At 38.2% G+C, this 26,989-nt stretch overlaps 1 protein-coding gene across 2 annotated transcripts in view; it reads left to right on the forward strand.

Annotated features, from left to right (window-relative positions):
* The window catches only part of helz (helicase with zinc finger), a 58,889-nt gene extending 32,028 nt beyond the window's left edge, over nt 1-26,861 (forward strand). For both annotated transcript variants that reach the window (XM_055009692.1, XM_055009691.1), the window contains exons 19-33: nt 195-313; nt 1,200-1,345; nt 2,091-2,238; nt 5,979-6,162; nt 7,176-7,404; nt 8,836-9,127; nt 14,605-14,650; nt 15,695-15,882; nt 17,687-17,891; nt 18,034-18,120; nt 18,296-18,805; nt 20,242-20,497; nt 20,778-21,444; nt 22,223-22,517; nt 22,656-26,861. In XM_055009692.1, coding sequence (XP_054865667.1) covers nt 195-313; nt 1,200-1,345; nt 2,091-2,238; nt 5,979-6,162; nt 7,176-7,404; nt 8,836-9,127; nt 14,605-14,650; nt 15,695-15,882; nt 17,687-17,891; nt 18,034-18,120; nt 18,296-18,805; nt 20,242-20,497; nt 20,778-21,444; nt 22,223-22,517; nt 22,656-23,032 — 3,749 coding nt within the window. In that variant the 3' untranslated portion in view covers nt 23,033-26,861. The remainder of the gene's footprint in view (nt 1-194; nt 314-1,199; nt 1,346-2,090; nt 2,239-5,978; nt 6,163-7,175; nt 7,405-8,835; nt 9,128-14,604; nt 14,651-15,694; nt 15,883-17,686; nt 17,892-18,033; nt 18,121-18,295; nt 18,806-20,241; nt 20,498-20,777; nt 21,445-22,222; nt 22,518-22,655) is intronic.
* The last annotated feature ends 128 nt before the right edge of the window (nt 26,862-26,989 follow it).

The following is a 26,989-nucleotide window of genomic DNA, read 5'->3' on the forward strand; positions in this document are numbered from 1 at the left end:
CTTACACTTATGCATATTTGAATGATATAAGTATACTTTGAAAAAAAGCTAAGTGGATTCTATTTTTATCAACAGCATACTCATGTGAATAGAATGGACATTCTGGAGCAATTCAGCTGTATTTATTAGGTGTGTACTTTGTACATTACACAAAGTAAAATAAATGGATGTTGTTTTCTCATCTGTTTTGGCAGGTTTGTTCTCGCATATCCTATTGGATGAAGCAGCCCAGGCCATGGAGTGTGAAACCATCATGCCTTTTGCTCTAGCTAGCAAGACCACCCGCATTGTGCTGGCTGGAGACCATATGCAGGTAAAGACTCAATGACAAAATGTACAGATAGAATTTGAGTTTGTCCTCAATAAATTTGCAGATTTTGCCAGTGAAAAAAGGACAATTTCTGTGCTTATTCGTGAAGTATCACATAATCTAAATATACTTTATAGGGTCTTGGGATCATTTTCTCTAATGGTAGAAGAGTCTTCTTTTTTATCCTTTTAATAAATCAAAATGTGCACTTAGAAGTTGGGTGCACCATAGGGGAAGACAGTAGGTGAGACATCAAGTAGAGGTAGTGACTCCATTTTTTATCTGCTTATTTACTACTATTACCTACATCAAAATACAAAAGAACAGAAAGCAGCCACTGTTTTAAAGACCATTTCAACCTCATATAATACAATTATAAACTCATGTCAGTCAAGCTTTCTAGGCCAACAAAACGAATTGAAACTTAATTTCTTCATCTCCTGGTTTTTCGTCAGTGCACAGGATTACCACTGGGAAGTGGATGAGGACAAGGCATGAATCTCCCATGCAATAATTGCTTTAATTACTTGATCTCACCCAGCTATTTCTTGGCGCGAAGGAAGCAGGATTAAAACAGAATGTCCACCTGTGTGTCCATCTGTTTCTTTCTCAATCACTGTCTCACTTTCTTTTGTTGAGTCTTTTATTCTGTGTAGCAGCTTAGTCACTCTGCAGACCAAAGAAGGATGTTGCTCTTTATATTTCTTCATCTCCTCACTCTTTCCCTTTTGCTCCCACGACAACAGTTCTCCATTGAACAGTGTAAAAGGCAACTTTATAGTCAGTGAAGGCCAAGGCCTCTATTAATTGTTTTTTTTTCTTGTTGAGTGGGACCTCATTAAAACAAACTAGCCCTCTCTCACTGTATTCTCTGTTTCTCAATTTGCAGCTCAGTCCATTTGTGTACAGCGAGTTTGCACGGGAGCGAAACCTGCACGTGTCACTGCTGGACCGACTGTATGAGCACTACCCTCCTGAATTCCCCTGTCGCATCCTCCTGTGCGAGAACTACCGCTCCCATGAAGCTATCATCAAGTAGGTGTGAGCCCTGAATGCTGCATTGTGGGGAAACTGTGGCTGTAGAACCTGAAGAGGTAGAGGAGGAGGAGAGGGTAGGGCCTATAGTCGTGCCGAGTGGCCCGACTGAAAGGCAGAATCTCTCTAGGGAGACATTGATAGTGTTGCATTACTCGAATGAAACTGAGCTGGGCATTAGAGTGACTATATGATGCTCAGACACAAAGGGAGGATTATACTCAATTTTGTCCAGATTTGTCTTCCTTTAGAGTTCTTCGTATCTGATTGATCAGCAGTGCCTTCGCTGACCTACAATAAACGTACAGCAACAAAATTTAAAGCAGAAGATGTAAAATTCAAGGTTTAATGTTTGAATTTTAAGTTATTATAATTACTCGTGGTACACACATTGTATCCATGAACATTCTGCGGCTTTAAAAAGATTTGCATCATCATTGCACAAAGCATATTATTCCTTTAAACCCGAAGGTGTTTTGAAACGTCTGTTGTGATAAATGTGTGCTTTGAGAACAAGCTTCTCATCCTTTCTGAACATTCTTCAAGTTTAAGTCATTATCTCAAACTTTGTAAAATCTCAAATATGAGCGGTTTTGTTACAGGTAAAGTGTTTAAAAAAAACAAGAGCGAAACATAGAGATACCTATTGTCATTAGGTTTTTGTGTCTTTAAACATTTTTGTGATAAATGTTCTTACTCAAACATACTATTTTTTCCCCACTCCTTTTTCCGTCTCTTCATAAAGCTACACATCAGAATTGTTTTATGACGGAAAGCTAATGGCAAGTGGGAAGCAACCTTCCCATAAGGACTTCTACCCTCTGACTTTCTTCACTGCCAGAGGAGAGGATGTCCAGGAGAAGAACAGCACTGCCTACTACAACAATGCTGAGGTATGTCTGACTATGGCTGTGGCATGTCTACACAGAAAACATTTAAGATGGATTTTTCAGTCTTTCATCTCACTTGTGCACTTGAGACTGACAGAACAGATTTAATCCTGTTATAATCAATCCATATATGTCTACACAGGTTATGTAATGACTGCCGTTGTGCCTCTGCTACATGTCATATATGCAACCTGAGGTGTACTTTCACACTTCTATACTATTTTCATGTATGCATACTTGCAGTGATTGTGTTTTGCGCTCAGACCACTTTCCAAATGTGGGTGGCGTTCTACCCAGTACTCTCTGAATGTGCATATATAGACAGAGCACCAGAGCTGTTGCTGGTGCCTTCTGTGCAGACGTGGTTTTAGAGGAGTATTCTCTTGCAAATGCAAATATAGAAAACACAAAGCTAGTAGTGCTGGCTGAAGTAGTAAATGATGTCGTAACTTATGTTGTTGCCTTTCTGTGTGACGCATGACTGTGCTTGCCTATAAACCAACAAATCAGTCATTAAATTCCAGTTCCTCACTGTATGTAATTAGGACAATTAAGAGACTTGTCAAATTGCAAATTGTGTTAATGTGTTCACCATGTGTTTAAAAAGCAACGTTCAATTTTGAAAAATATCAATATAAGTTTGGACACACCTTCTCATTTAATGTTTTTTTCCTTTATTTTCATGACTGTTTACATTGTAGATTCTCACTGAAGACATCCAAACTATGAACGAACACATATGGAATTATGTAGTAAACAAAAAAGTGTGAAATAAGTCAAAAAGTGTTTTATATTTTAGATTCTCCAAAATAGCCACCCTTTGCTTTGATTACTGCTTTGCACACTCTTGGCATTCCCTTCGATGGGCTTCATGAGTTAGTCACCTGAAATGGTTTCCACCTCACAAGTGTGCTTTGTCAAGGTTAATTTCTGGAATTTCTTGACTTCATAATGGGGATTGGGGCCGTCAGTTGTGTGTTGTGTTGCCGCTAGGTAAATGTGTTTTTAATGACTTAAAATGATTTTTTTTTTTAACTACAAGTGAAATTTAAATGTAAACTATAATACAAAGCCTCTGGCAAGAGAACAGCAGTCAAAGTCTAAAAATATTATATAGGTGAAATTAATCAGTTTTAGTTTCCCACCTATTCACTTTGTTAGGTTTGATGTAATTTATAATGTTAAAATGAGCACTTTATATAATCTGATATAAAATGAAGCGTCACTCTTTATTATGAAAATTCTCAACTATAACTGACATTTGGCCAGTAGCTATGCTGTTCTTCATCAGGCTGACGTGATCATCACTGATACATGCTAGTTACACCTCCAATTTCTCACACATTTAGAAGTTGCTATTGTATGTATATAGTGTGTTTGCCTGGGAATGTAATTGTCATGAGACTGGATTGTAGAGGTTTCCATTGCACTTGTTTCGAAGATCAGAAAATGTTCGTAATACACAATAACTGTGTCACAATAGGGACAGCTGAGATGTGACAGCCTGAAAATATTGACAGCTGCCAAATTGCAAGTGCACCCTCATTGCAGTGTGTATAAATATTGAAGTTAAATGTTGGTTGATATCAAAACATCTAAATATTGATGAGGTGGTGCATCTGTTAGCACCAGTAAATCATAGAAAACACATGTAGCTACATTGGAATAGGATTTAGAGTAAAGAATTAAATATTTTGGTTCCAGCTAGTTGGTCAAATTTTGACAGATTTTATTAACACATGCATGAAATTGCTGATTTTCTTAAGAATTTATTTTTTTTAAAAATTATAATTATATTTTAGACTGATATAAATAATTGAGGGATTTAGCTGAACTGAAAAGAAATTTCAATGAGATTATTGAGTTGAGTTTGGTTGATTTGTCAGATCCTTCTAAAAGAGAACGATTATTCCGAGCTAATCAGCAGTGTTCTTTCAAACACTTGCTGTCTTTTAATCATAATTGAAGATGAAACCCATGAACTTAATTAGAATCACACAAGAGCACCATTTGACACTCATGATGCATGATTCACTGACAGTTCTAGCTCTGAATAGGTTCTTCTGTAGACTCTGTTGGTTGTGGTCACACACTGAATGTGGCCCCTGATCCTTTGCTGATATGCTCCAACCAATTAAACATGGATGCTTTTTGATTTTGCTCCCAAACTGTCAGCAGTGCCAAATTAATTACTTCCTGTCTTCTTGATACAACACCCATGTCAAACTGTTAACAACATTATCATAATCTTGGGAAATTAAAATGCATAAAAAATGCGTCCATTTGTTTGACTTCTGCAAGTGTCTTTGATGGGCTTAGCTTCAAGTGGAAGACAATATTTTCCTGACAGTTCAAAGCCTCCAACAGGATGCCTAAGCTGTGAACAGAAATTAAAAAACTGCTCACATGACACAAAAAAAAGACAAACCAACAAAAATAACAATAGGGACTCAATGACTAACTTGTAAACAAATTTAAATAGTAGCATGAGACTCAGAAGTTAGTCCCATGGGAAGCTCACTCACCCAATACAGGAATTTGTCAAAGTCAAATCAGATTTCACATATGATATTGAGCCTATTGGTCAGTAAAACAAATATGCGTATATTTGGAACATTTCGTAATGCAAGTCATTCATCAGTGTGTAATGATGTATTCCTGGTCAGCCTTTATCTCACAGGGTTCACAGCACTTCCTCTTTCATTTGGCCATAGCTTCCTATTTTATGGAGGGACTTTGATGTCTCAGTGGTATATAGAACACAAAGCCTTTGTTCTTCAAATATTTTGTCCCCCACTGTTGCCTTTTAACCTGGATAGAAAATATCACTTAGTCCTTGACTTCACACAGTTCTTTTTACATCAGGATATGTGCGGGGCTCATAGTGTGAAGAGAACAGGGGTTTCCCATCTTATTGTCACTTCTTTTTCTCATGTTTCTGTTCCATTCGGGATCCTTAAACTGGCTTCAGTACACCTGTTCTGAATTAAGGCCTTAATTAGCCTTCAAAATAACAATGAAGCCCTTAAATTCTACATTCAGTGGTTGTTAAAAAAATACAACAGACACAATGAAATTTGTATTTTCTTTACTTGTTTTTTTAAAGTCTTTGCAACCTGACTACCGCCAAAATGACAGACTTAATCCATGAAGGTCATGCAGCATACAGTGTAGATGTTACTCTTTTTCAGGGTTTTTATGAGTTAGCACGCCATCAGTTATACCAAGTTAATGTTAGGTAGCACCGTCTTAGGTTGGTCATAGAGAAGATCACTCAGAAGACTTTAAATGTCCAGCAAGGAGAGTCTTCATATGCCAAACAGAGGAAAAAGCTTTTTGGCTGAGTTCTTTTCCTTAAACTCTTTTGTGAGAATGTAGCTCTTTGTAACATTAAACCAAATTACTGTGATAGACAAAGACTGATTAGAATTTTATTGGTGAAGTATGTCATACATATTTTTACATATGCATGTTTTGTGCTATTCAAAAATCTCTTCTCAATTCAATTTATGGAAACACTTATTTTCTTGCAGTTTTTTGCTTTGCTGTTTTTAATGTAATAAACAGCCTTCTATACCTTTTTAAGCCACATTTTGAACTGAAAGGTGGAAACCAAAGCAGCTAAAAAAATGTTTTTTCCCATTTTATAAATGTAATGTCTTACATTCATCAAATTGGTCTTAAAAAGGCCAATAGAAAGCTCAACATCTCTAAACCTGCAAATTCCCTGTCCATCTCCTCAGGTTTTTGAGATTGTGGAGCGGGTAGAGGAGTTGCGCAAGAAGTGGCCAGTGGCCTGGGGTAAGCTGGATGAAGGTAGCATCGGAGTGGTGTCACCATACGCTGACCAGGTGTTTCGCATTCGTGCTGAGCTTCGAAAGAAGAGAATGCCTGAGGTCAGCGTGGAAAGAGTGCTCAATGTCCAAGGTGAGAAAACATGCCCTTGGTTTGTATGACTTGTAGTAAGGAATTACATGTATATGACTGAAATGGCACTGAATGCTAGGGCTACATTATTGAACCACTATATTAATATTTTCAAATGGCCATGGTGGTGTCATGCATATATGAATCTACAACACATTTACTGTTTTTGTCCTTAGAATGTTGGGGTAGTAGGTATATCATAGGTATCCAAAGAATGTGATATTGAAAATTCTAAGAAAGCAGTCCTGGTTAGGCAATCAGAAACGCACAGAAATCCCAACACCAGAAATCCCCAGGTGCGTTACTAATATTTCTCCATGAATCTGATGGTGACAGTGTCGATCTGAAATTGAAATCAGGCTTAAAATGAGAGATGCCATAAAGACAAAGTCTGACAATCTTTCACTGTAATTTGTCAGTGCTCATATTTTCCCAGATCATATAAAGTCTGACTAGAAGGTGACTGCACAGTAAGGATTTCTTTATTCAGTCTCTCCTCTGCCTTAGTTTCATGCAACTCGACCTTGTTTTGCATGCAGCTGCTTTCTACATGTCATTAACTCCCTTATTAATAACACATGAAACGTGGATACACGTACACAAACATAGAAAAACTCTGTTTCGTCCAAAACCTCTAGAAATGTGAGGTAATTTGCTTATTATTATACACATTTTTAACTTTTTAGTAATTTATAGTGATTTTGCACCCTTTTTTTATTGATTTGTTTAAACACTTGGGACAGGAAGAGAAAATTGGCTTATTAAACAGCACCCAAATAGGACCCTTCTCCACTGATGTCAAAGATTTAAGAAGATAAATGAGAAATTTGTACAAGACTGTTTTGCGAAGGTTTTGTAAGGGTGTTTCGACTATGAAGCAACGTTTGTGAATTAGTCAACATTAAATATAAAGTTTATAACATGGTCTTTACATCTTCTAAAAATATGCTTTCTATGTCTAGTGCTTTTCATAGCACTTCAAATCTTCCTAATAAATGAAACATTTTTTACAGGTAAACAGTTCCGGGTGCTGTTCCTCAGCACGGTGCGGACACGGCACACCTGCAAGCACAAACAGACGGCCATCAAGCGCAAAGAGCAGCTAGTTGAGGACTCAACAGAGGACCTTGACTATGGCTTCCTGTCCAACTACAAGCTACTCAACACGGCGATCACCAGAGCTCAGTCCCTGGTTGCAGTTGTGGGAGACCCCATAGCACTGTGCTCTGTTGGGCGCTGCAGGTAAATATTGTGACTTCTCACCATAAAGTTCAATACTCCAACACAGCAGATATTTATGGTTCAAGTGTAAATACAATAAATCCATATTTTTGCATTCCAAAGATCTTTGTTATCTGTGCTTGGATTATTATATTATATTTTATTTACTTATCTGACCTTTATTTTACCAAGTAAAAATGTTTGAGAACCAGTTCTCATTTGCAAATATGACCCGGCCAAGAGGAAGGTTACCGAAAATTTTTATCTGTTCACTATAACTATTGGACAGAGAAGTAAATTCACATGACATAAGGCACACATGATCTAATAAATTAAACATATCAAAGTTACATTAAGCCAAATTCCGACCAGTTTGTTTATGTTAGATGTGGACACCTCTTTAATTTCCCCCACATATTGAGCTTACATATTATATAATCATGAGTAGGTCACCATTGGCTGACAACGCCTTACTCTGAGAAACAGTGTTTTGTCTATGCTAGTCGCTGCAACATATCAAGGATTTCACTGTTTGGTTGTTTGCAAATGTCAGCCTGCAGGCAAAGATCTGTAAAATTGATGTTCGAGAAGGATGCATTGTTTACCCAACAGTGAGTCTCCAGAAACGAAAGGTCTGGATCAGTGAAGTAACTGAAGGAAGATAGTCGATAGAGAGTAGCTTAGGTGGGCGAGGTGCAACTAAAGATTAATGGTAGAATCTTTCTTTTGTGTGTGTGTGTGTGTGTGTGTGTGTGTGTGTGTGTGTGTGTGTGTGTGTTGGTGGTGTGTCTGTGAAAAACTTATTTTTATAATAATATTAGTTAATGCTCTCACTTGCCCTTTGTTAGTTAGACAGTGAGCCTTATCAAAACCAGTTGGCTTAACTGTCTGTTATGTTTTATTTGTAACATGGACAAAACACAAGTCAAGACACAGTGCCATTTGTTTTTCTTTTTTTACATTAGGAATAATTTAGAATTGATTCTGAATCAAACTGTGACGCCAAGAGTCTGGACTGAATCTTTATATTCCTACTCCTAGCACTTGGTGCTATGTACTAATGTTAAAACATAAACTATGGGGAACGGCATCTAATTAAATCACAAATATTCGAAACCGTTTGGTATTGAAATGCAAAAGGCTTGCACCTTTTTTATTATTGTTATTCGATATGCCACGTAAAAGGATTATGCAACAAACACTAGCACATAAATATTGCAGAATTTGATTTCCCTTTATTTCATTTTCCCTATATCCTCTACTCTTCACTCTATAAACATGCATTTTCCAAGTTTGTTTTTAACAGTCTTGATCCTTTAGGAACAATTTCTTAGACTGCAAGCAGGAAATATTCATAAGATAGTCCACAAAACATCCAGTGCATGCAGTTTACAGGAGAATAGAAGAAAAAGTCCTGTTTACCTTTTGTTTTCTGTTTTTGCCAATTTCCAGAAAATTCTGGGAGCACTTTATTTCCATCTGCCATGAAAACTCGAGTCTACATGGCATCACTTTTGAGCAGATCAAGGCACAGCTGGAGGCCCTGGAGCTCAAGAAGACCTATGTCCTCAACCCACTGGCCCCAGAGTTCATCCCCCGTGCCCTCAGGCCCCTGCAAGGACACCACTCCTCTTCACAGGCTCTCCATCCCCACCATCATCCACATCCTCAGCATGCACAGCCTGCTTCCAACAAGCAGGGTCCACAGCTACAGCAGCAGCAGCAGCAGCAGTCACCCCCTAAGGTAATGTGTTCTTCAGGAGGGAGGGCACAGTTGGCAAAACATCCACTTTTTCTTGGGTGTTTTCAATTTGTCTATAAAAAATCCTGGCACTGAACAACAGAGACTTGAAAAAGATCAACACAAACAAGGTGATCATTAAAGTTCGTATTATCAAAGCCATAGAAGTAAAAGAAAAACATTAAAGAAGTCATCCATATATACTTTAACTACATTTTATGTAATGCTATATATATAAAAATCTGTTACCCAGAAAATTTTCGATATGTATTTGTGCCACATTTGCTGGTTGTCATAGTAACGCAACACGCTTCCTAGCTTGGAAGTGTTTAAGGAGATCAGCAGTCACAAAAATGGTGACCATCGGAGCCAGCAGTGGTGGATTTGACACAGTCAACAGACCACAATCTGAGACAACTGAGTCTGAGCCAACTAACAAAACTAAATGGCTCACTGCTTAACAGACATATAGCCATAGCTGTCTGTGATACTGTGCAATTCCAACATCATATATGCGTAATCTGGTCCTCTCACACAAAATTAGCACGCACTTCTTTTTGTCTTACTTGTTTTTTAAATAAGGAATTTAAGCAAATCTTAATTATGGAAAAAACTATTTTATTAGCTGTTCATTGTTTATTTTAAGTTAAATATATGTAAATCTGATTGATTTTAACTCTTAATGTCTGAAAATGAGACAAATATATTTAACTTTATATTATTCAACATAATATCGACATAATAATATAAGAATTTAAACCAAAATGTCGTGTAAATATGTGTGTTTTATAGTGTATGTTTGAAAATGCTTGGTACCCACAATGGTAGATGAAACTCAAATGTTGTAGGTTTTTTAATGTTAATGTAGTATGTTAGGCAATGACGAATTGGTTTATGGAAATGCCAAACAAATTGTCAGAGATGAATTGAATGCTTGTTGTTTTTAGAGATGAAAATGATTAAAACTTTGTATATGCAGGCACAAAGCGCATATCCATTAATGCGTCCCAGTTTAATTTTCGCCACAGGAAATAATTGTATGATCATTCATTTCAGCCACTGGAAAAAGACAACAACACAGATAGGAAATTAGCATAGCAGGTTTGGCAGATGGATTTGTTGTTTGATTGTGTTGCTTGGGTTGAACTGTCTCTGTCTGTCTGCCTGTCTGTCCTCCCTGCTTGCCCTGAGGTAAAGGTTAACGAATTCTCCACAGCTGCCAACCTGTTGCCATCACCCACTGAGCCTAATGAGCCTCAGCTCCTCAGTATCAGTCAGCTTTAGAGACAAACAATCTTCTTCTCTCTCCACACATATGTATATGCAATTATATAAAATATGCAATATATTGTTTGCACTAGGGCATGCTGCTTGGTGCATATTTAAAGGTCAAACAATCTGAGGTGTCTCTGCACAGTTTTAGTGCACCCACTGTTCATTTAGATGCAATTTAATAATAATGGGAGTAATTTTCCAAATGTTAAAGGGCATGTATCAATTGTTTCTGATGAAACTTTTGTTGTTGGATTGAATGTGATTGCTTCAATTTCAATTTGTTGAACGTTTGCACTTTTTTCAGTTGATCGTCGTGAAAAATAATTAAATCCACTCTGAGTCAAAGTGTTAATCAGCCAATGTATGAAAGGCATAGGAGTCAGAAGATTTGTTGTAGCAATTACTTGTAAAACACACTCATTTAAAAACAAAGCATGCTGCATGGTCATTGTTTGGCATCCATTTTACTAGACACTTCTACGCTTCAGTTGACTTCACATTTCTGTTATCTGACACAGATGGTGTTTTGGTGCAAGTACGCAAGACTGTGACACTTGTGTTAAATTATGCCTCATAATAAAAAGCTTTTTGTAGTTTTGGTATTAAGTGGAGCTCGCCCGACTTTCTCTCAGCATATGTTCTTCAGTGTATGTCTCTCCATTTCAGTCTTTGTTGTCTCACTTTTCTTTTTTCCATCAGCCTAGAACCTTTGTCACAATAGCAAAATGTTGCATCGATACAATACCTGCCTATATAGTAATAGATGACAGAACATGAAACCTGAAATTTAAAACAGTAAAAATTTGACAGTGTCAATGCAAGCCATGTTCCAGTTATACTATTCAGCTACAACTGGAGGAAATCTTCATTAAGATCAGCTGTTTACATTTTAAAAGAAAAAAAAAAAACACTCAGAAATGTGCCAGAATTACTTTAGTACATATAAGTTAAAGCCAAATTCAACATTTTCCAATTTTTCCACGGAAAACTCTCAAGATGAAAAAGCTTTGCTTGGTGCAAAATAAAGCACACTCGTTTGACTGTAATGAGCGTGCTATTCATCACTTTTGCTAGTCTGTCACGCTTTGATCACGTTAAACAAGTTAGCATGTCTGTCAGCGACATGCTTTGCCAAGTTTGACATATTGGCTCCTTCAGTTCGTGTAGATAAAACAGTCTTTGTCTGCCATTAGCGCAATGATGGCATGTTTTGCTTTGCACGTCTACTTTGTGGACAATCCATGGATGGTCTGCAACTGTACCTGTTTGAAGCTATGCCTCATTCTGTCACCATAAAAGCTGGTGTGTGCTTAGAAGAGAAAAAAACGCAATGGAGACACCCACTATGCCTACAGAATGGAAGCAGAGCACTGCACACGTATACTCCCCCATCATATAGTGAGGTAACTCGCAGAAAAATCAGCTTCTATTGAAACACTGGCATTCTTAAAGTACTGATATTAATAACATGGGGGAAAATATTCTTTTTAATGCAACGGTATTGCAACACTTTTTAGCATCGGTATACTGTGCAACAAAAAATACAACACATCAGTACAGCAACTTTTTTTGTATTTTAGTACTTTTGGGGAAAAAAATGGTTAAGGCAAGCAACAAAATCCTCAGTATGACAGCTAATATACAATCATTTAATATTTGCAATATTAAGTCAGCAATGCTTTTTATTCGTAGCAGTCTTGATGTTAAAAATTGATCATACGAGACAAATGTTCAGCAACATGCTCCTTACCTCATGCTTTCAGAGGATGTTTAGAGCAGCTGATGTATGATTAGATCAAATAACCTCAGTGCTAGAGTATAGGCACCAGTTTCAGCCTAGTGTGTCTGGCATTGCTCAGTTAATGTTACGCCTTAAAATAGCTGCCAGGCGAAGCTGCTGCTGCTACAAATGGCCAAGCCTCAGTTAGTTTTAAGAAGGTTTCTGTCCTCATGCTAACCTGTGTGATAAATGCACATGTGGTGTATTAATGCAAAATGATTGCGTTCTGCTGAGCCTGATTTTTACATTAGACACTTGTACTATATTTCTACTTACGCTACACTATATTTGTCTGCAATGCTAGTACTAAAGATGCCATGTTAGCTGAAGTCGTTTTATAAATGGAATGAAAGTATCAGATATCTTTCCTGTTGTTTGTGATGGTCTCTTTTGGCTGCTCCTCAGGTCAAGATGACAGTCATGCTACCTGACATGTAGAACAACATTTTAGGGACCTATACACTTTGGCTTTGCTTTGTGTAACAAAGTGAGCCTGAAAGGAAGGCCTTTCATTTAATTTTTTGATTTGTACCTGTGTGCTGTTTCTCAGAGTGATTTCAACTAAGCTATTCCATCTGTCTGAATAATATATCTAGTACTGGATTCCTGCTTTTTCAGCCTTGTTCTTGAATGCTTCTTTTGGTGCTTAACACGCGGTTTCAGCCTTTACAGTAAATTGTGTTTTGTTCAGATACACGGCAGGGCTTTTCCTAAATATCAGGAGCACATTACAGTATGACTATAACGTTATAGCCTTGATATGTTCAGTTTATGTTTAAGTTATCTAACTATATTTCAAGGTGTAGTTGCATTTGTTATAATATTATGTCAACTGTTCAGTTGACGGATTCAGTTGAAGCTGATTTTTTTTCCTCCTTTTGCACATAATACTTTCTAAAATACTTGTATGGCCTGTAGACTAAATTATTTAATGGAATTACTGTTTTCCTTGTAATATGAATGTTGTTCTTCACCTTGAAGTTAATCAATAAAATCTTTGTCGAACATTACCACAGCAGCATAGTGGATCTTATAGAAAGGATACGGTCATTAGTTTTTACCTCCTCCAAGGAAGCTAACCCGCTGTCGACTACAATCTGTTCACACCACATTTAACCGGGAAAGACTGCATCCTACAGAAGCAGTCACTGAGAGAGCTCAGAGTAGATTGTTGTGTATGCTTGCTTGTAATGGGTAAATAATACAGCAGATAGGATCCATCTCAGGTCAGGTATAGAAAGATCTCACGTGAGCTCACTGTTACGTGTCTGTCTTTGTGTGCATGTCTTGCATGTATGTGTAGATGAGTCACTTGATGTGTGTGCTAATGTGTGCTTACATTGATGTATATGTTTCAGTGATGATGATTCAATTCGAACTGTCTGTGTACACTTATAGTTAATAGAATAGTATCCTGAAAAAAGAGATTCTGTTTTATGTGAAAAATTATTAGTGAAGTTAGCTATAGTACTTAGTGTATATGTATTTATAGGCATGCTAAGTTATTAAAGCATGAAAAAGAAAAATATAAAGTTGATTCAGAATTAATTACAACGGCCATGTTGTAATTAAGGATTTTTTTTATAATACTGTAACTCTTTTTAATCGAGTTTGGACTATAGGTTATGGCTGTTAGGAGGATAGATTAATTGCTAGCTTTGGTCTTTTAATGGAATTTATTGATGTAATCCTTCACTTAAGGTCCTTTCATTTAGGTGTTGTCACTAATGTTAATTAGATCTGTGGTTTACAAGGAAAGCGGTTTGCTGTGTGAATAGTCAGCCAACTTTAAACCTTCAGTGGACACATTACATCTCAGTGGACAATTGCTGGCCTTTCTAAATTTGTAGCATCAAAGATGAAATCCTGAACTGCAGAGGAGCAGGATTTTTCTGCTTGTCATTTCTTTAACCCTTTGATGCACAACATGGTTCAAAAGATACCCATTTTCCATTGAATATGGGTCACTTTTCACCCATGTTGTGCATCAAAGGGTTAAATTTGTCATTGCAAAATGTGAAAAAATGAGCAAGCTGGAAAAATGTGATTCTGCTAAATTTGTGTTTTGGATTTTTGTGCGTTTAAACACCAATGGCTCATTTGTAACAAAATCACAAGCCTTTCTGTGTGTATAAGAGCAGAAAACGTCAACGTCACACATTGGTAATATGGACTCATATAGCTGTCATTTGCTGACCAGCTTAATTATTACCTCCCCTATTACTGATCAGTTGTTGACCATACTACAACTTCTGCATCCCTGATTCTTTTATTTATTTACAGTTGTTACACTTATTAATTACGTATCATAGTGTATGTTCTATCCACTCATCCATGCTCTACCTCTTGCTGACTTTTTCTTCTCCGTTTGGCTCCTATAGCCTCTTAGTCTTTCTTCATGTCTAATGGTTCTTTTCTTTCACAGGGGAAACATGCAAACCACACAGAACACCTTCCACCTGAGGGATATGGTGAGTATAGCCTACAGTCCATGTTGTTTTGGTTTGTGTAAGTCACTGATCCTCTACTCTAGACATAGAAGCATAAAAGTCCCTATAAAAACAAAGTTACCAAACCTTTAGTCTTATGTGTTAATATTAGTGAATTTAGGTTTGCTGAGAATATTCAGTCACCTGATTGTCAGTGAAAAAGACCAACAAAGTATGCAGAAGAGTATCTAAATACAAACGGTAGTTATTAACAGTTAAATATCCAATTTCTGTTACACTGACAGTAATGACAGGAATTCAAATAAGGATAAAATAAGAGATTGAATTCAAAACTATGTGAATTACATAGCTAAATTCCACTATTGATAATGTTTTTGTTATTTTTAAGTGTGTAACAGTCTTTTCCAGACATGCAGACAAGAGTTTTAGTTGTAAGAAAGCTTTAAGCATTATACAGGACTCACACTGTGTTGTATATTTTAACAAACCTTATGAGGAGAAAAAGTGGACACAGGTATACATTGAAAATAACTGAGATGTCACAGTGTTGACACAACTGTGTACAAATAATTCCACCCTAATTCCACTCCTCATTACAAAATTTTTTGTACTATGGTCAGGTTTTACAATAGAGCAGCAGTAAAATAGTTTCCATTGTTTCATTTTACTAGATCTCCCTATACACATACAAAGGCACATCTCGACAGCTTGATATGAGCCAGTTTAATGCAGCAGCCCAGATGGATGCATGAACGCCTGAGGCTATTGAAGCCATCAGAGTGATCAGAGAACAGCCTTGAACTACACAGTGTTGACTAGGGAAGTCAATTAGTTTGCTTCAACTCCTTTGAATTGTAGTTTATCAGGCAGCTACTTCAATCTGAATTTTAAAAAGACCTAATCAATAAAAATCATTTCTTTCTGCCCCTCATCTCAAGATTAGTAGAAGTTGGCCATCAGCTCTTTATATTTTTTCCTTCCTCTCTTAAAGAATCCAAGATATGAATCATAGTTAGGAACATTTGCATTTTACTTGTATAATTTTGCCAACCCTTTTCATTGCAGTCCAACCCAACCCAGCTGTGTTGATGGGAAACCCTATTCGGGCATTCACACCACCTCTGGGTGGCACACCAGCTGGTATGGGCAAGTCACCCAGTCCTGTGCAGAGGATAGATCCTCATACAGGCGCCAGTATCCTCTACGTTCCAGCTGTATATGGTGGAAACATGGTCATGTCCATGCCCCTGCCTGTAAGTTTTCTAATTTCTGTAGCATACTGACAGATATAAGTGATATACTTCCATCAGCCACAACACTATAACCACTAACAGGTGAAGTCAAAAATATCAATTATCTCATTATAATGGCACCTATCAAATGATGGACATACACTGCCTGTCAAAAAATAAATAAATTGCTGCCTGGATATAACTAAGCAAATAGGTAAGAGCCTTCCATTGAAAAATTACCACAGTGATGAATATGTTTTAGCTGCAACAACTTATTTAATCCTAGCTGATGCAGTGAGGAGCTTCTCATTTCTTAAACAACCATGTTGGAAGACATGTCCTGTGGTCATGGAAAGGATGTTAATCTGTCTCAGAAGGGTCTAATTATTGGCCTGCATCAAGCAAAGAAAACAACTAAGGAGATGTCTGAAACTACTAAAATCAGGTTAAGAACCGCCCAACGCAATATTAAAACCTGGAAGGATAGTGGTGAACCATCATCTTCGAGGAAGAATATCGTCGGAACAGACTCTTGGATGATCGTGATCGGAGATCACTCAAACATGTCGTGAAATCATATGGTAGGGTTAGGATTATGATCTGGGGTTGGTCAGGTTTAGCAATGCTTTGTGTTGAAAGAATGAGATCAGCTGACTACCTGAATATACTGAATGACCAGGTCTTTCCATCAATGGAGTTTTTCTTCCATGATAGCACGTGCATATTCCAAGATGACGATGTCAGGATTCATTGGGCTTACAGTGTGAATGAGTGGTTCAGGGAGCATCAGACATCATTTTTACATGTGGACTGGCCTCCACAGAGTCCAGACCTCAGCCCCATTAAGAATCTTTGGGATGTGCTGGAGAAGATTTTGTGTGGCGATCCGACTCTCCCATCATGAATACAAGATCTTGGCAGAAAATTAATGCAACTCTGTACAGAAATAATTGCTGTGACATTGCAGAAGTGAACAGTCACTTCTTGATGTTGATGTATTAAGCAGGAAATATGTGCAAGTGTGAAGCTGAAGGACAACCATTAAAAATGAGCAGGTGAGTGTTAGAACTGAACCATGAAGCAGTTGAAGAAAGCTACCTGCTTTGATGAATCATGGTCTCTTTTATATCAGGTGGACAGCAGGATGCAAATATGCCACGTGCACTATAGGAAAATGGCAAGCCAGCAAAGGCATTATGATGCTCTGGGTGATGTTCTGCTGGGAAAATCATGGTTATATGGCTGAAGGCTGAATAGAATGCTTTAAGAAGTGTTTCAAGGTGTTTACTTAGCCTCCAGATTCCTCACATTGCAATCTAGCCAAGCATCTGTAGGATATGCTGGAAAACTAAGTCAGATCTATGGAGGCCCCACTTCGCAACTTACAGCACATAAAGGATCTGCTGCTAACATCTTGGTGCCAAATACCACAGGGTTTGTTCACAGGTCTTGTGGAGTTTAAACCTCAACAGGCCAGAGCTACTTTGATGACAGGATGGATCCTACATGTTAGGTGTCAGGCAGGGGGTTTTAATGTTGTGGCTGACTGGTGTATTTTACTTACTACAAAGGTGTCTATTAAACAGTTCTTTTAGAAATTGTAATAGTGCACTGCTGATTAAGGGTAAAATGCAGTATGTGTATATTTGATCAAAAATGACATTTGTTTCACAGTGTCAGTATTTTAGTGTTTCTCATTGCCAACCTTGATTAATTCGTATCAAATCAATCCAAACGGTGTATTTCTCAGAGATCTATTATTTGTTGACAAATGATAGTGTGCAAAATAAGTCACTGATCTATGATTTCTTTTTATTTTATTAAGTTGCCTTGGCCAGGCTACCAGAATCGCTTTGCTGTGGACCCTCGCATCATGAGCCACCCAGCAGCCATGGCCTACAACTTTAATCTGCTGCAGGCACAGAATCGAGGCTCGCCCATCCCTTATAGTGGGGTGGCACACCCCTCTCCACTGGGAATGGGCCAGCCCAGCCCTGACAAGGAGCTACAGGCTGACCCAATCAGAAATGGTGTGCCTTGATTTAATTTTCCCCTTTGAAGTAATCTGCTAAAATTACAAATGACTACAATTGAAAGCCATCAGATACAGGAAGGACCTGTAGAGAATAGCCAGTTGGTTTAAGTGTGTCTTTGTGTTTGACTTCTTCTCAGGTAAATTAGAAGGATGTCCAAAGTCAGAACAGAGCCGTCTTCAGACCCCAGAAAGGAAAACAACAGACATGAAGGAAAAACAGGCAAGTTAATGACATTCATTTTCTGTATTTTTTCACTTTGTAGAGGTGGAAATTGCGTATGTACATAATGTGCACCCACTAAACACATTTAGTAACGTCTTTGTGATGATAACTGAATTTTACAACTGTAACGTCTTTGCTTATGTGTCTTAACTGGTGTGAATTTTTGGTCCAGGGAGATTTAGACACAGGCCAAAGTCGAAATCTGGATTCGCAGACAGATGGGCTAGTTGGATTTCCCAACGCGCTGCTTCATCGAAAAGACCCCTCAGTTGCCCAAAGACCCCTAAACTACCACCTGGCACCACCCAGCCCAGCTTTTCCTCCCCATCCCGCCAGTGGAAGAACCTTCCCCCAACAGTATCCAGTCTCTAGGCTTCCTTATCGGGTCAACCAGCCTCAACACCCAGTAATGGCCCAGCAGAGTCAGCAGCAGCAGCAACAGCTCAGTCCTGCCTACACTGGTGGAAGTCACAGCGCTTCCTTCTTCAGTGGCCCCATACCTGCTCACAGATCTGTCCAGTCACCCACGTTGGATGGTCCAGAGTCTGGAGGGGTGGAGGAGATGAGTAGCTCCATTAGGACTCCAATGGGCCACCCAGGGGGTCACCACCCAGGCCTCTCGCAGCATAACAGGGTCAGCAGCTTTGGGGAGGACGGTCAGGATGGGGGTCTGGGAGATGGTTTAGGTGAGTATATTATATGAAGATTGCCCATCCTTTCATTTCACACATAGCTGTCTTTCCTATAGCAGTATTTGAAGTAACCTGATTAATAGACAGTATTTCACATGCCTCAGTGTTACTGCTTTATTGGTAACATTTAAGAAAAAAGCAATAAACGAGCTGATTAAACTTTTGGCATGACATTGCAATGATCTGTCGAGAGTTTAGTGTTCTCTGTGTTTTTAAAGACTAATCAGTAGCCGCATCCTCTCTTTCCTAAAAGTTAGCCTAGATGCATTGTTACTTTTATATTTCCCCGTTTTGTTTATCTCACACAAAATCATTAATTTTCAATGATAAGATTGGTGGTTTACATTGTTGTTTGGTTACATAGAACATTTCATTCATTTAAAAGGCAGCAATAAGAGTCAAAGTATTGCTCCTTAATTCAGATGTTTTTTCTGTTTTCTTTTTAATTGTTTTAGAAAGAATAATCTTCATAATGATATAAATGTTGGCTGAGATATTGACAACATTATTTAACAATGAATTGTTAGATTTAGTATAATTTAAATTTATTAATAAATATTTTCAGGAAATGTATTTTTTACATCATAAGGCATACACTGTTGGTTGCAATTTAATGTTGAATTAAGTTGAAAAAGGGGATGCAGGCATGTTGAGTCAGCTCCACTGTACAGCTGAAACATTTATGTTTATAAACATCTTTGACTATATCATATCACCAGCGTCAGGCTTTGATTGGACATCCTCGTGGAGGCAAACATGGACAGCGCAGATACCACAGATGCTTAGTTGTTATGCTACATTCTAGTCTGTCTGGAGTTTGTGTCCCATAAAGGTGTTGTAGATCAACATTTGCACATTCCATGCCATGCACACTGCTGCCCTTGTAGTACAACACAAGTTCAGCCCTGCACGCAGATGTCTCCAGAGGGGTCTGTGTGAACTTTTGTGGACATGGGCAGATGACAAAATTTCTGTCACTCAGATTCTAGTGGACTCTCAGTAAGGAGTGCTGGTGATAGGGACAGTGTAACAGTAGCCTCAGACTTATTTGATCCGAGTTGAGTGCTTTTCTGCAGTAGTTTAAGATGAGTTCCAGAGCTCCTCAACTTAATGTACAAGTATTAAGCAATGGCTGTCCTTCTCCTTCCACTAAAGTGTAGGTGCTGACTGCCATCTAAATTCCTTCTTAGAAAACTTCAGAGAATTTCATTGTGACAAGTAATCTCACTCTCACAGGATTTTGTAAATAAAGGGTGGCATGAATTCCACACTGAATATGCAAAGAAAAATGCAATTATATTGAAATATTTGGTACACTTCATATTTTCAATGACTGAATATTTATCCATAGCAAATCAGTTTAAAGAAGATTCCAAACTCTGTTGTGCACAACAACCCTACCAAAACTAATCTCTTGGTTACCCTTTTAGATCTCCAGGGTCCCTTGGCTCTAGAGGCCCTGAGCCAGCAGCAGCAGGCAGCCAGGCTGGGCCAGTGGGGGGAGGCAGCAGGCCCTTTCCTCCAGGGCAGCGTTGCCTTTCCTCTGCCCCAACAGCTTGCCCACCTTGCTCAGCCTGGCATGGCTCGCTTCCCCCATCAACTGCTCCGGGCAGCTAGCTGGGGCCTTAGTGCCAATATGGATGATGAAGCTGTTCCTTCTGCCTCCGCTGGGCCAACTTTCACCAGGTTAGACTAAAGAATGCTTTATACGTCATTTGCAATGTTGTGGCAACTTCATGGCAAAGAAACATTAAAATTTTACTAATGAACATAGAAAATGAGTATAAAACAAATATGTTCCTGAAATGAAACTTCTATTGTTACTGTTGCTGTGTGTTTTCTTTTGTTGTTTCCCCCTTATTTAAAGCTTTTTGTCGTCCTCACCAAAATACTTTTCTTTTCCTTGGTATTGCTTTACAACATGATGCCGAGTTTAAGTGTAAAGAAATGTACTTTTAATTCCTAGATACCCAGGCCTCTTGAGAGAAATTACCCCACAGGAACAGCCTGAGCCGAGGGAAGCAGCTGAGATGCAACCCCCGCCTCAATCTCGTCTCCTACAATACCGCCAATCCCAGTCCCGTGCCTCAGGTGACCCTTCATCCTCTTTAGCCGCCATCTCCAATCATGCTGGCCCTTTTCCATCAGGACTTTACTCCCATGAGACAGGTCGCGATCTCCTTAACGAAAGCCTTCTCAACAACCAAGCTCTGCCACAGCAGCACCCGGGGAATCCCTTGTACAATACTGGTGGCTACCCACATCAGCCACCAGCTCAGTCTGCCAGCCCCCCTCCCTCGCAGGTGAAATATCTTCTGCAAGAGGCCCATTGGTCCCAAAGTGGAACTACATCGGTGAGCCCACCACATCAGAACCACCTGTTAGGGAATCAGGGCCATGGCCTTCCTTATGGACTGCCCATCATGGCTCACCCCAGCAGGCAGGAGCAAGTTCATCTGATGCAACTTCACCATCAGCACCAGCAGCAGCAGCAGCAGCAGCAACAACAACAACAACAGCAGCAGCAACAGCAGCAACAACAACACCAACAAAATCAAGGTCCAGACCAGGAGTCCTACCACCCTCTGTCCCCCAGAACATCAGCAGCCACAGCCATTCACAATGTAGATGAGGTAAAATTAATCATTTATTGGAATACTATATATACACTAAAATAATTTGTCTGTCCTGAAGAACTTGAGGGGATACAAGCTAAAACTAATTTAAGATGTTATAGTCTGTTTTATACTAATTAAACGTTTTTTCTCATATGTCTGTAGTCCCGATAAGATTTGTTTGTTTTTCTCTGATCTTCTACTCCTAATTTTATATTAGTAGAGATTTCAAACCACCTTCTTAAAATTAAAATGACATATGCTAGCTACCAACAGGCAAATGTGGATAATTAAGGGCTTTAATCAGCCAAATCTGATAGTATAAATATTAAGATGTGTTGCTCAAATGATGCTGTATAGAAGAAGAAGAAAATATTGCTTAGTGTTTAAAATGTTTGAATATAAACAGTTGGCTGCTTGAGTTAATCTAATCTCAGTGTTATTTCTGTTAGCAGCACGAATGATCTGATAAATGGATAGTGTTTTGTGTTTATTCTTTATTGAAACTCTTGTCCTGTAAACTTCTAAAACCAGTAAGCCACGCTTTAAGTTGTGAGAGTGTAAAACTGTTTTTTGACAAACATTTTCAAAGGGCAGTTTTCCCTTTTCTTTGTGTCTTTGTATCGGAATCAGAGTTCTTTGAAAAAGTGATGCAATTGTTCTCTTTTTATGCCCAGCACTTTCTTGAGAGCTAAAACACGCCTTTTTTTAATGACATATTGAAAACCCTCCGGAGTTACCTAATATATCAATCGCATATCCTCTTTTCCCCATCCGTCTTTATTTGTCTGCACAGTATGAACCCAGAGGTCCGGGCCGGCCTCTCTATCAGCGCCGCATCTCCTCCAGCTACCCAGATGAATCATCCCCAGCCAACGCCCACAACGTCCTGCCCCAGCAGTCCCAACCCTGTACATCGGACCCCCAGGACCACCCGCATCCACACATACAGCATCATCAGCACCCACATGCCTCCTACAGTTATCCCTCACACGACCACATGTGGCCCAGTAATGGTGGGGGTCCTGGTCCGTTTCAGAACATTCCATGTAACGGAGCCGGCACACTCGCTCAGCACCGGGACCTTCTGGGTAGGTATCGCCGTTTTGTTTTTTTGGTTTTTTTTAGGCAATATGTCTTTTTCACTTGAATAGTTTTTGTTTGTTTGTTCTGCAGTCTGTTTCTCATTAACCTTTCTTATGATTTTGGGCCACCTGTCCACATGACAGCTTCCAAGGCACTTCGTCAGACAGAAGAGCAGGTAAAGGCCGAGGCCACAGCAGCACAGCAGACGCATCCACACTCACTCAACTCTCTTCAGCACCAGTTTCCTCCACTCATGCCCAATAACAAGCAGCAGCAGCAGCAGCAACAGCAGCAGCAGCAGCCGCCGCCACCACAGGCTCCCCCAGATCCCAACCAGGGAGCTCCAAATTTAAGCAAGCCACCCACCATGTCTTATGCGAGCGCCCTCCGTGCTCCACCCAAACCCCGAGCTGTTCGGCCTGAACAGGTCAAAAAGAACAGCGACCCTCTCTCCCTCCTACAAGAGCTGAGTATAGGAAGTTCAAATGGTAGCAATGGGTACTATTCCTACTTTAAATGAGTGTCACATCTCCCACAACATAAAGAAAAAAAAGCAAAAAAAAAGGCAAAATAGTTTCTAAAAAATATACAAAAATAGTGCAAAGTGCATTTACAAATTGTTTCTATTAGTAGGTTTGTTTTCTGCATTTTGTTTCATTTTAACTTTTAATTTGTAATAGTCTTTTCTTTTCTCCTGTTTCACATATCTGTGAAGAAAGTAAGTATATATAATGAATGCATTACTGGTATATATACATACTCATTATGTATATATGAATATATACTTATATTATCTACACTTGTATATGTACGTAATGCTAAAAAACTAAAAAAAATTTAAAAAGGCGAGGCTTGGTTGACCACTTAGCTACCAGCTCATTTTTCTTTACAGAAGTTGGTTTTTGTTGATTACTAAATAAGTATGTTGACGTTTTTTTTGTTGTTGTTTTTTTTAAATTCCTCAGTTTTGAGTGGACAGTACGTCTTGCTTTTCATACTACTGTAGTCGTGGTAACGGACAAAAGCTAAGTGGTCAACTGACAGAAACTACATGGAACAGTGTATAGAAGTAGATAAATTTTCCTCTAATCTGTACATATAAAGAAAATAAAAGACTGAATTGTATGCCACAGACATGTCCTTAAATTCCTGTATCATGCTAGCATTTGCTTTATGAGTTCTATTCTGTTTTCGCCTTCTCCTCTTCAATTCTTAGACATCCTTTACCTGGGAACGATCCTCAGTGATTTAATAGTAAATGTGATTATTTATGGAAAAACTAACAATACAATTATCGATTGCATATTTTACTTTTCACCAAGGTCTCATCTGCAAAAATAGATACAGTGTGAACTTGTCAAAGTAACAAATCCATGTCATTCCTCCTCTGTTTGCTTCATAGATCAGAAAACAAAAGACATCAGTTTCTGTGATAAGATTATCCTAAACTGCTTTGCTTGCACACAGTTCTTTATAAAACAAAAAAAGCAACCGTTTTTGTTTTGTTTTGTTTTGTTTTGTTTTGTTTTGTTTTGTTTTGTTTTGTTTTGTTTTGTTTTGTTTTGTTTTGTTTTGTTTTACTTTTTTCCCCTCCTGTAGTTACAATGTGTGGTTACTTGTCAACTCATGTCAGATGGGATGTCAGCAAATCTTTTGCAGGGACATAGTTCCAATGACTGCTGGACATGTGAAATGTGTTTTATGGCGCTAATGGACAGTGAGGAGTTTTGTTGCTGTCGGGGTTTTTTTTTGTTTTTTTAAGGTTACAGTACTCTGAAGGTTTGTGTAAGTGAAGAGAGATTGGTGAGGTCAGAGTGGTGTGTCATGGCAGGCAAGCTGAAACAGACGGGGTGATCAGTACTCCCAGTCAAATGTTTTTCAACACACCAAATTAACATTTTTGGTCTGTATGTTTTAAAAAGAGCGTAAACACCCTGAAATTTGAAAAAACAATGTTGTAAATGTGAAGCGTTTCTGGCATCTTTACTACTGGATGACATTTAGATTGTGCTCACACTGTAGCAAATGACACATTTTGTATTTAAGATTTGATACTGAGTTATATAATCCTCATAACAAGTAATTACCACTTGTCACCGGGAGCTGATATTTGCACACACTTTAACCACAAAAATTAATAATTTTTCATAACAATCAAGGTGAAGAGCACTTTCTAAGTCTTACTTCTATTTTCTAATTTCAGGGCATTTTTAAAAAGACCAGCTCAAGACTCAACTAAATAAAAAAAAAAAAAAACGAAAAAAAAAAACAGAAAAGTCGCATTAAAGTAACTATAAAGTAGCTGTTCAAAAACATTTGACTGTCAGTATGTTTGTTTTAGGCTGTGCATATTAAGAATGCATTGGTGATGTTGGGGAAGCTATTCCTGGTCATTCAGAGTGAAAATATCCACTTTTGTCTGATCTGATTGGTATATTATTGTTGCAACAGTAGATAAATCTCATTTATTTTAATTGAAAAGGCTGTGATCATGCATTGCATTTGCCACAGCAACATTTCCCTATTTACAACACACAAAGAGACCACACACAGCTACATGCACAGGAATTTTACTCGTGACAAGCTGATGATTTAGGTCACATGCAGGTGCTGATGCACTGTATCTGCCTTTTTTTTTTTTTTTTTTTTAATATTATGATAATAGCAGTCCTGGAAACAGTCTTCCAGTGCTTGGTCCTATTTTATGTAATTCATAGTTTAACAGTTAAAACAGCACTGCCCCATCAACAAATTGATAAAATGGTAATAAAATCATCCTGCTGTTTCATAGCTTCCATGTGGCCAAGAAATCTCTTAAAATGTCTCTTCATCAGAGCGCCACAGCTAATAACTTAGATGTTTTTCACAGTCGGTGGAGAGTTTCACACAAGGTATGGTTTTATTTTGACATTGTAATTCAAAGGTCCAGATTTTTTGACTTAGCTGAGAACACATGTAAATATGCATTTTCTAGATATTTACAAACAAGAACTTTGGGAACGCCTCAATTTTGTAGAAGCTGTTCAAAGAAGAGGTATGCCCTTTTTAATTATGCAAAGTCACAAAAAATAATAAATCTAGAAATGGACAACAACCTGATTGGTAGTTGCAGCATCTTGTTGTAACTTTTTAGATGTTTTTTTTTCTTTTTTTAAGATTGTGTCTGGCTGATTTGGCAGAGGAGAAATTTATGTTGCAGCTGTTACAAGACAACTTCTTTCACTGTACAATACATATTTTTAAAGTACATGTTGCTGGATTTGTCCCTTTTCTGTTTTCTCATTACTTCACAGTTGTACAACAATCATCATGGATTTATTTTTAAATGTGAAGTCTTGTTTTCTTTTCATGCATGTTGAGATGACCTGATTGGTTTTTATCCCTGTTTTTATCAGTTTGTATTGATTTATGGATAGATAAAAAAAAGAAAAAAAAAAGCTTTTGTTCAACCTACAGAGACAAATTTTGGTATATTATTTGATGTGTACAATAACTTGTGACATTATCAACAAAACTATTATACTATTTTACTAATGTGTCAATCAAATATGTAATGGTCATGTAAGTTCTTTTTTTTTTCTGCAGTTTCTTAGCAGGGCTAAAGCTGAGGTTGCTCCCTGGTGTGTATCAGATTTTTAAAGCTTTGGATTTGTTCATTTGGGGAATCAGTTTTTCACAAAGCAGTCATTGGCTAATCTCTGAAGTTGTGCAATACTAATATTTCACCGCTTCTTCAGCTACGGTTTTATTTATTTTTTTGAAGCAGAGGAGATTGAGCCAAAGACATTTTAAAGGGATTTTATTTTCAACTTTTCTTTATTGCTGGTTTGCTTTTAATGCTTCACTTTTTGCCCTGTCAAGAATCGTTCCAAAAAGGAAAAAAATCTCCATGTTTGTTAGTAAACTGAGGGTCTTTACACGATTTTAAAGATTTTAACTTCCCAACCTTGACCTGTATATGAATTTAATATGTTCCCGGAAGCCTTCTGTCTTGCCTTTAAAGAAAAGCGGTGAAACCAACTCGTGTGTGGCGCATGGAAAGGGAGCAACCTTTTGCCCAGCTAGCAGAGAGCACTGTGTTCAGCCTTCTATAAACGCCATCTTTTCCTGTTATCTGTTGGCTCTCCTCTGTTTTTCCCTTTGCTGCAGTAAATCAATGGCACACCTGTTCCCCCAGCTTCCCAGTCCCATCGGTTTCTCCCTCGTGGGTACAAAAATAATGAATAGATCTGTTTTACTCTTCTTCATTTCAGTTGGTGGTGGTTATAATAAAGGATTTAGACTGTGTTTTAAAGGTTTATTTTCTTTTTTATTTGTTTCTCTATTAAAGTGTTTTTATTGAAACCGCTCGACTTTTGTTTCTTTTCATCTCGTGCGTCACACAGCAGCATAAAGAACCCTTTGTGTGTGAATTGCATGTATCAGCTGGGTCACCTGGGTCTGCAGCAGCCTTTTTCTTTGCTACATCAAAACAAAG

The sequence above is a fragment of the Amphiprion ocellaris genome, chromosome 4 (assembly GCF_022539595.1).
Source record: "Amphiprion ocellaris isolate individual 3 ecotype Okinawa chromosome 4, ASM2253959v1, whole genome shotgun sequence".
NCBI classification, from domain to species: Eukaryota; Metazoa; Chordata; class Actinopteri; family Pomacentridae; genus Amphiprion; species Amphiprion ocellaris.